General features: G+C 34.4%; 1 protein-coding gene across 1 annotated transcript; it reads right to left on the bottom strand.

Moving 5' to 3' along the window:
• Positions 1 to 3546: 3546 nt before the first annotated feature.
• On the bottom strand, positions 3547 to 8439 carry LOC147299198 (protein STRICTOSIDINE SYNTHASE-LIKE 3-like). The gene is made up of 4 exons (XM_086229099.1): positions 7891 to 8439; positions 7035 to 7310; positions 5013 to 5180; positions 3547 to 4170 (listed from the first exon to the last, which is right to left on the bottom strand). Exons 1-4 carry the CDS (start codon positions 8217 to 8219, stop codon positions 3768 to 3770), a joined length of 1176 nt encoding a protein of 391 aa, XP_086085225.1. The 5' UTR covers positions 8220 to 8439; the 3' UTR covers positions 3547 to 3767.
• Positions 8440 to 10454: the final 2015 nt, after the last annotated feature.

The raw sequence follows: 10454 nt of genomic DNA, 5'->3' as shown, positions 1-10454 counted from the left end.
TTCTCATCATTTTATTTTATAAATGTTTTTCAATGATGAGGGTTTGCTCCCCTCCGTCATTGTTTTGGTGCGGTTTGGTCCTCTCACCAATTGAATGATGCCAACTTGCCATGTTGGTAGTTAAATTTTGTAGAGACTTTTAATTTTATAATTTATTGACTAAAGACTTATAACTTTTAAAATTCTAACTAAATTTGAATAATATTATAATCATTCTACGTTACATAATATTGGTTTATTAGTTTCTATTTTTTTTCACACATACCAAGCACCGAGCTCTCGATGGCTATTTTCGAGTGTTTGACAATGCATTTTTACCTCTTCCTCAAGCCCTGATTTGTTAGCTTCCGCCCAAAATGTCAGAGTTAAAACCTAATATGCAACTTCCACAAATCTCATTTTATATTCTAGAAATGTATGAGCTGAACTTGTACCATATACCCTCAAAAAATAAAAAAATAATAACATATTTCTTTGGCAAGGCAATGGTCAAATGACTTTATTTAGAAAAAAATAAGGGCTTTATTTGAAAAAAAAATCATAAGATTTTTTTCCAAATAAGAAATGTTAGAATAACTAAATTCTAATTTTTTCTAAATTTTTTTGGAAAATTTGTTCAAAAATGACACATATTTTGGGGTTAATCATATTTTAGGACATATGGTTGAATTTGTATTAGTTTAGGACATATATTTAGAATTTGTGTTATTGTGGGACCCACCGTCAATTTCGTTACATTTTCCATCCAAAATGAGGGATAATTTGGTCACTTTATATTAAATAAAATTTAAATTCAATTTCTAACTTCAAAAATATTAAAACTCAAAAACTAAAAATAAATCAATATATTTAAAACTAATTTTTTTAGAATTACAAAAAGATTAAAACTAAACAACATTAAATTGAAATAAGAAACAAAAAAGATTAAAATTGAAAACAAAACAAAAAGGATTAAATTTTTTTAAAAAAGAAGAAGAGGGAGATCAATCTAGATCGCACCCTCCTCACCCAGCCAACCCATCTCCAGCAGTAGCCTTACACGCTGGCGATGGCTCACCCTCCCCTCTCTCTCTCTCTCTCTCTCTCTCTCTCCCTCTTCCTTTCTTCCTTTTTGTCTCTTTCTCTGTCTCTATCTCTCTGTCACTCTCTTTCTCTATCTACTCCTCTCTCTATCGTTGGGTGGGTGCGACGTATTTGGGGTTGGGGTTGGGGTTGGATGGGAGGGGAGTTGCGACGAGGACGGAGCTGGGTGGGGGGTTCCGAGGAGGCCAGGGTTGGGTGGGACGAGGCTGGGTTGGGCAGAGGAAAAGGGTGGGGGATGGCTGGGTGTAGGGGAAAGTTGATGGGTCCAACATCGGACCAAAGTTGAGATAAAAACTGAAAAAAAAAAAAAATATGGTCTTTAATTGACACAAAATGAAAGTATGTGTCATTTATTAACACGAATCAAAATTAATATTTTGAAATGAAACAACTATCAAAGTATGTGTCATGTTTGTAAATTTTTCCCAAATTAAAAAAATAGAAACCAACTTGTGAAATATCGAGTCAAACCTGAAGGGTGCCAGTTGTAATATATATATATTTTTTTTATGTTAAAAATCATCTTGAAAATTGAGGAGATCGTAATTGCTATGTTAGGAGTTTCATCTTTTTAATTTTTGTTTGCTAGGATTGGCAGCTTGATATTGATAATTTCTTTTTTGGGAAATCATCTTGAAAATTAAGGAGTTTGTTTGGTACTCTTTCTTAGTGTTGTGAGTTGAATACTAGTTCGAAATCATATTTGTTTCTCATATTTAAATTTTACCAATTCCGCACAAATGTTTTATTGTGTTAACAATTTTAAAATATGCTTAAGTTTAATTGATGATTTGTGTCTCCTCTCTAAGGAGCTTCTTTCAAGCTAAATTTTAGGTCATAAACACTAATTTCAATACATAATATAGGTGTTTTAAATTTGAAACAAAAGTTTCAAATCCATTTAAAAATTATTCAAAACATGAACTATGATGAAAATGTCAAAAATACGCTATCATAAAACAATTGCACCCATCATAAATTTTTTTTTTCTCAAATCTAGTTCATATTACAACTAAAAACTTGTTCAAACTTAAAGTTTTACTTAAGGATGACAGAAATTCATATATAAAGTCTTGTATTTTATTATCAAATAAGAAATCAAATAAATCTTACTTGAAGGTCAAATCCCTAAACTTGTTCAATCAACAATATGCTAGGGAGATCTAGAGTACTTAGCAAAGCCTAGGAGTCCAAAAGCCAAGTTTAAGTTAGAACTTTTGGAAAAGATATTGGGTCGTTACAAATGATATCAAACCACAGCCCAGCCCATTGCCGAGATGCTAATGAGGGAAAGTCGCCCCCTACACTACGACATGGATCCTTAGACAAGTAAATTGTTGCATTCTACATCGGAAAAGCTTGTCCATTGGATCTGCTCTTAAGGATGAGAGATTTTGGATGAAGTTATAGGTACCTCATTAATTTTGGAGATAATTAGGCTTAGGTTCTTTAGAAAAATAGTTTTTAGATGGAGATCGGGGCTCCAGCGCGTATTATATTCACCTTATATCACATGAAACCTACTATATAATTTGATTTATTCAATGTTTTTTTATCAATTTAGTAGATAATATGTTAAATAAACATATGGTAAAGTTTTATTCAAAATTTCCGTATTTTGATAGCAATTTCCGTCATTTCCATTTAATTTCTGTCGAAATTTAAAAATCTTCGAAATTTTCTCGAAATTCGAAATTTTATTCCTTGCTTATTTCTGATGGTTGCATTTATCTGTGTTTGGAGATTAGGACCAAACGATTTTGTCAGTTAATCTTCTCTGCCTGAAGAAAGAATTTGCAAGATGATCACCCTGAAATACAAACCCATGGACTCGGGGATTTCAAATTACAACCCTAATGATTTTACTAGAGATTGGGATGAAAGTTTTGGGTTAATGTAAATTACATTGGATAAAAGTTTGATTAGTTCAGAGTGGACAAGAGCAATATACTGTCCTATGATTACGTAAGATTTTCAAATGAAAGAAGTTTTGGTAACTCAAAGATGCATGGGACCTATTTTGCAGTTTGCTCAATTTCCTGATTTGAAAAACATAGTTTTGAATGAAATGTAGAAATAAAAAATTAAACACATAATTTTTAACATCTGTTATTATACTTCTAGGTCAAAAATATGGCATCCTTTCCTAATTCAAGAAACATTAGTCGTAATAATATTACATCCTCTCTGATAAAATAGGCACCAGTGGGCCTATACACCAAAGCAGCTGTTGGATTGAATCCAACGGCTGCAATGTTAACAATTTAAAATTTCTCATGGTTATAATATTTCTGCGATCACGTACTTTTAGTCATCTCATGTAATAACCGTTTATTACATCCTTTTCTCTTTTAGATATAATACTAGTAATCAAACCAGCGTTTTAATTCAAGTATATCCAGTATTTATCGAATTCATAATAGTAAACTCCTTGGCCAGGTGCATATGTAGAATATTAAATGATGAAGCAAAATAAGAGATGTATATATACTTCTGAAACAAGATACATTGTACCTACAATGAGAAGCGAAGATAAACGACAATCCCAGTCCTCAACATTCTGAACCTTTAAAATGGAAAATATGGAGGAGAAAAGAGAGGGGGTGAGAGGTTGAAGCGTATAAACCAAGATACCTGTAGTATGAGAATAAGTAGCATTGCTGTAGTTAAACAGACTTTTTTCTTCAATCTAAGTTGTATACTGCAATGAAAGGCATCAGAACACTCCCCATCCATAATTTTCCATCCTTTTCTTCCACTTCACTGACAGCTTTAACAACCTTCCCCTGACTATCTTCCAATATCTGCAAAAGCTTGCCCTCTGGGCTGTACTTAACAACTACTGCATGGGGCCAGCCCCCAATGTGAAGCAGGAACTGAATCGGGGCTGGAATTGGAAGCCTGAGTATGACTTTCCTTATTCTTGGGAATAGAGCACAAAAATATGTGTACATGGACCGGCGACAGTGGACTGCTACCCAGAATTCACCGTTTTCATTAGTTCTAACATTGTCAGGAAATCCAGGCAGCACAGCAAATACTTCTGAAGTTCCTGCTTTTTCACCTTTCAACCAATACTTGCGTAATCTACAACATCAATAATGAACTGTGTTTTATCATTAAGTACAAAAAGATTGCAAAGATAGCTGCAAACAATGCATGGAATAATCTGAACCATCCTATTAGCAATTAATGATAATAGACCAAATTACTCTGGATGGTAGTTCATTTTGTAAAAATACAGAAAAAGGCACTTCAGTCCTTGCATCATATGTTTTTGGACCCAGAAGAAATTCCAGCTTTTAATTTTTATTATCCTCCCTTAAAAAGAAATGACCAGGGTAAAAGTATGATGCTTAGCATTAATTTCTTATAAACACCTCCAGCAGATTCTCAAAGAACCAGTCGGTACCTGCTTTCTAAGACACTTTCGTGATACAGATTATTAAGCCTGTCGCTAGAACACGAGTAAGCTGACATGGTATCAAAGTTTGCTTTAGGTAATGAGTTTGAACTTTAGTATCTACCTATTTCTAATCATTTCTGTTCAACCCATGTAAGGCCCAATCCAGTTAAGTTATTGTGTGGTCCTAAACTTGAGGGAGAGTGTTAGTGTGTGTTTTTAAATTGTCCTTGTTATACATTGTTGGGCCTATTTCCTAACAGCTTAGGCACTTGAGATCAAAGTTATCCTAACCCTTAAAATTATCCAAAAACTTCAAAAGGTTTCTAAGATCCACGGGAAAGCTTTTATCCCTGAAATTGGTTCTAAGGCAACCAAATAAGATAAGGAGGGGAAAACAAGGGTCTGTAACTTCTTGTCATGTATATCCTACTCATGGGTGTAACACCTAGACAAGGGTAGAATTGACATGCAGTGGTCATAACATGGAAATGTTGCATGCGTTACAAATAAGATACAAACTCACCTGCCCGGGGATCCTTCACAATAAACAAAGAAGGAGCCATCCTTGCTTAGAGACACACCATTTGGAAATTGGATATTCCTCTCAAGAACAGTGGTTTCCTTTGTGGCTGGGTTGTATTTTAAAACCCTCCCAGTATTCTCCGCAGAGAAAACCAACTGCATGAAGTTCCTGAATGAAATCACTACGTTAGAACCAGGCATAGTGCTTCTCTTCTGTTATTATCAGTAAAAAAAGAACAGAAAAATAAAAAGAAAGGTCCTTGGAAAAGCAGTGCGAAAAAAAAAAAAAAGATTCCCACAATATAGGAAGAACAGACTGAAGATTTGTAAGGGCTACTCTCAAAAATGGCACTATGCTACTAGATGTCACCTACACTAATAACTATTTTAATGGAGTCATCTTTGGCTTTGTACATTGTTAAGGGTTTGGAAAGTAATTAACTGATGGATATGAAAAAATGTAAAAAACCTTTTGGGGAAATCATGATCCAGCAACAGGTGGAGCAAACACTCGATGAAAAATTCGTTAAGAGATTGGTCAAATTAAATGATAAAAAAAGCCAACAATTACAAGTTCAGTTTCTGTAATTTTTTTTATTTTTTATTTTTTATGGTGGAATAACCTCAAATCTGGAAGGAAAACAAAATCATCAGAAACCAGGGAGGTAGTGGCAATGGTAACAACAAATTAGCAAGAGGTTCGGGTTGTTTGGAGAAGACGTTTGAACTTACCCTTTTGATAGGGAATGGACAAATAGTTCACAGAGGGATTGGGGATGGTATAAAAGAAATGCAAATATTTGAGAATTAGTGCAATAGTCATGATATTCATAGATTCTCAATTCATCCAAAACGTTACTGTTCCACGGGTATTAGTTTTAACAGGAAATACATACATACATACATACATACATACATACATACATACATACATTGGAGAGAGAGAGAGAGAGAGATGGAAAAATAAGATAGTCATTATGTACTTTGTCACCTCAAGAGGCTTAAGATTCATTATATTAGGACATTCAAACAATCCTTGAATTATAGTCACTTATCAACAAGTATCTTATGGGAAACGAATTAAGTAATTTGGCATAGGCACAGAGATGGATATTAGACTAAGTTTATCCAGTTTCTTTTATTAGTATTTTAGGATTTTATTACTACTATATTATTTTTATTCCCTTTGTGGATTTCATAACTAAACTACCTATAGGCCTCTCTAGTAAAGGGATTTCCGTTTGCCTACGCTTCTCTTCTTCAATCTCTCCTCAATATCTTTCTCTCCATTTCTGTATTCTTGTTCTTCTTCTACATCAGTATTATTTACTATCAATGATTTATTTGATCATATAGCCACATCATTGACAAACAAGTCACTGCATTATCTTCTGCTAACACCAGAATGACACAGGACGCAGATGGTCAAAATCACTCAATCAAATCAGTTGCACGTGTTGGGTGTGAAATGCACAACACGGAATTACAACTCTATCTAAATATATGACTATAGAGTCCATAAGAACTGGAAAAACATGCAATTCAGGTGTTGCCAACAAATATAAAATGGGAACTGGGCTAGTAAAAATACATACACAAACAGTGGAACACCCTCAATTTCAGTGAAGGGGTGATTGATGTCAAGTCAATACTGCACTTTGTTTCAAGAACTATAGGACAAGGGGTATTCAAAGCCCTTTATTCTATGAATCTATCAAGTTGCAAAACTAAGGGGGAACTCCATTACTCATTAGGTATTATGCTTTAAAGTTCAAATGGCATTGCAATGCCTTTCATCATAAGAGGTGTTGCATTGCAACAAAATATAGGGGAGTTCAACATTTATTCTATGCCTGAGAGTAACTGGAAAATCCACTTATTATTGGTCAGTGAAATATAATAACAAATTAAGTAGGCATCTTCAGTAATGGTGAATCACATTTTACCATATTACTCAAATCAATAAAGAGAGCCAATCTCAAACCACATGTTCTCAACATTCAAAGGAAAAGGCATAACCTACCTCCTCTGGTACTTGGTGCTACTATCTGAAAAATAAACATTCCCTTCTTCGTCAATATCCAGATCATTAGTAAACCTTAATGGCACCCCTTCCGCCTCAGTTGAAAGTGAAGTTGCCAAACCACCTTCTGGCCCCACCTTCAACAGCCCAAAATATGCATCTGCAATGTATAAATCACCTGTTTTCTTGTTAAAGCGGAGTCCCAAAGGCCTTCCACAGATGTGCTCATTCTTCAAGTAACTCAAAGGTGAAGGTTTTGGACTACATATATCTGACCTGTATCCAAACAAGACATAAGCAAACAACATATCATTTCGAACCATAATATTTGAACGACAAATAACCAAAAACACATCTGCATAAGATTTTTAATTTTTTTTTTTCAAACTTAATAAATGTAAGAAGACAACTCAAATCCAATGAGGACATTACAAAATGGCTCATTATCTCTACTGCTAAACGATAATGAATTTCTCACGAAAACGAATTAACCAAGGAAGTATAAATGTCACAGTAAGAGATTTACCAATTGGCAGTCTGGTAAACAAAGAAATATCATTTTTTAATGATCAATTATCATAATCAAAAGTAATTGCATCCTTGAGAACAATGGATAGCATTTGGTTTACATTAAACTAAGGACAAAATGAAAACAACCATGATTCATGCATTTTTAATGCAATTATCTACATAAACACTATTGAGTCAAAACATTTCCTCTTGACTATTGCACAAAGGCATTAACACAATAACCATCACTGATTAATATGCTTGATATTTCAGCACAGAACAAGAAGAGCACCATCAAAATTCAAAAAGTAACAAAAAACCCAGAAACCCTTTCCTGAAATCTCACCTATTAGGCGAAGTATAGGCAAAATCAGACCAAGCCTGGCCGTCCCAGAACAAGACTCTGCCATCAGCAACACCAGTGTAGGGTCCACGGCCAAGAGGGTCAAAGGCAACGCTCTCAGGGCCTTGGACTTGGTTGAGAAACTTAATTTCTGATTTCTGCAGAAGGTTCTGTGTGTCTCTGTCCTTGGGGACCAAGGACCAATGGGGCATGTCGATTTTGTAGGCTTGGAAGTCCGGGAAGTCAGAGATTGCACTGTGCTTAAAAGGGTCTATCCCACAGTAGAGAGCTAGGAGAAGGAACAGCCCGGCGAGTACTCTGCTGGCTTTCATCGCCGCAGGTGGTGATCTGAGTTAGAGAGAGAGAGAGATGTTTATGGTGAAGGCATAAAAGGGTCTATCCCTCAACGTTTACTTGTTGAGGTTGAGATAGTTGAAGAGAAAGAAAAGATGTGTAGTTTGAAAATAAAAGCAGAGCAGAGAAGAAGAGCAGGGTGCTTTGTGTGGTTTGTGTAGTTGGGTTGCAGCAACGTACAAGAGGGGTAGGTGGCTCACTCACTCCCTGACTCACTGCTAAACTGCTAATCAAGTCTGGTAGAGTGGTAGATGGGAAGCCGGAAGCGTTTTGGTCAAAGTCCATAAGTTAACAAATGGCAAACTTGAGATGCAAACTATGCTTTTTTGACAAAAAACAAAAAATGATACAAACTAGTGCTTTTATTTTATACTAAAATACACAATTCTCCACCTTATTAATTTCAAATTTTCAATCATTTTAGTCACATTTTTTCATGTGGAACAACTAGTTATTGATTTGGTTGAAAGAGATTTCAAATCAAATCTCCCAGCTAAAAAAATTAAAGGGTTTTTTAATGGCATATAACTTTCATTTCCATACAAAACATATATATTCGACTCTTATTTACCATTTTAGAAAATGGAGATGTTTTAATGTAAATATTCTTTTACTTTTTTATATGTGAAATTTTAATTTGGGACCTCTCAATATTGGGAAGACAAATATCACAATTAATAACTAGTTGATAAATATTCTTTTACTAAAAAGTCTAAAAATATAAAACTGTTATATCACTAAGCACAAGAAAAAAAAATTAAAAAATAGGTACAAGTGGTGGAGAAATTGGTGAAGGAGGTGGGTTAAGGAGTTAGGATTATAATAGGTTCAAGGTTTAATTTCCTCAAACGTAACAAAAAATATGAATATAAATATTTGATTATATTAATTTTTAATTGAATGTGTGGTTGATATTTAAAGTCTGATAAGAAAATATCACCCTGTTTTCCGATTAATAAGCTGCCAAACTTAATGAAAAACTTAATAATGACAAAGCTACTAAAAAATTTGAGAATATTGATTTAACTTTTTAATGAAATTTTTAATAGTGCTGCTCAAGTATTTATAAATTAAGATTGAGAGGGATATATGAACCAATAGCCATGAGAGAAGTGGTCAACTCAAGAGTTTGATTGAACCAGGCTCAAATTCGTCAAGCAATTGTTGTTTTCAGACGAGCTGTGAAGTAAACTTCGAGGTCTCACAAATCAGTCACAGCCATAAAAGAGCCAAATTGATAACATCATCAATCATCTTTTAACAACAAAAAATTAGTGGCAAAGGTAAGGTTGGAATGCTGGGAGCCCAACTTTCTTTTTCATATTATTTTAACAAACAGCAAGTCTGCATGTAATATTAGCGGATCACTTCCTCCATAAGCCGTAATTCATACTGGGGTAATCGATCTGTTCAGATTTATCTTTTTATTTCTTGTATCCACCTTCTTAATTAGGGCATGGTTCGGTATGGTTACCGAACCGTCAAGCCCAATCTGCATATTGACCGACAATGGTCGAAATGGACTCAAGGCTAACCGCCACCGATATCGACATTGTCGGTATACCGACAGTTTGTATAACCATACTTGTCGATTGGGTTCGGTCAAAATGGGCCCATTCCGACCATGGTAATGGGCCACTGTTTAGGCCAAGTTAAGGCCATTTTTTTGGGTTTCTGGGTAAGTTTTAGGCTATTTTTCTTGTTTAAAACAGCCCATTACAATTATGGGTTGTTTCAAACCCAAAAATGGACCTAAATAGTTCCCAAAAACCCTGACATCATAACATGTACAAACACAAATAAATAATAATAGTAATGGTGTTAAGTGAAACTGTTAACAAATATACTAAATAATACATTGTTGATAATTGAGGAAATTATAACCCTCCATTTGACATCACAGTTTCAATTTGTCAAATATATACTAAATAATACATTATATTACAAGCTTGAAAGCCATAAACTACAATGACATCAAAATACCAAATGTAGTATGAAATTTTGATTATACATATTGCATAACCAAATAGAACACAAAAAATTAAAGAAAGACAATAGAACATTACACATCAAACTACAATGACATCTTCAGCAGCAAAAGCAGCAAAACCAGCAGCACATCTCACATCTCTGATGGGGGAGGTAGTTCACTTATTGAGAGTTGTGAACTAGTGACCACTGCAAATCAAAAAAACATTTCAAAAATTACAAAC

This window comes from Dryas octopetala, chromosome 1 (assembly GCF_963921425.1).
Source record: "Dryas octopetala chromosome 1, drDryOcto1.1, whole genome shotgun sequence".
Lineage (NCBI taxonomy): Eukaryota > Viridiplantae > Streptophyta > Magnoliopsida > Rosales > Rosaceae > Dryas > Dryas octopetala.
Note: the sequence above shows the minus strand (reverse complement) of the source record. Positions and strands in the feature narration are given on the sequence as shown.

Bases quoted from the DNA above. Each gene is read 5' to 3' on its own strand.
- LOC147299198 (XM_086229099.1), bottom strand. From the start codon at position 8,219: ATGAAAGCCAGCAGAGTACTCGCCGGGCTGTTCCTTCTCCTAGCTCTC. The intron at 7,311-7,890 runs GTGAGATTTCAG...GTTTGGATACAG, and splicing joins GCCTATACTTCGCCTAATAG to GTCAGATATATGTAGTCCAA. The intron at 5,181-7,034 runs GTAGGTTATGCC...GATTTCATTCAG, and splicing joins AGCACCAAGTACCAGAGGAG to GAACTTCATGCAGTTGGTTT.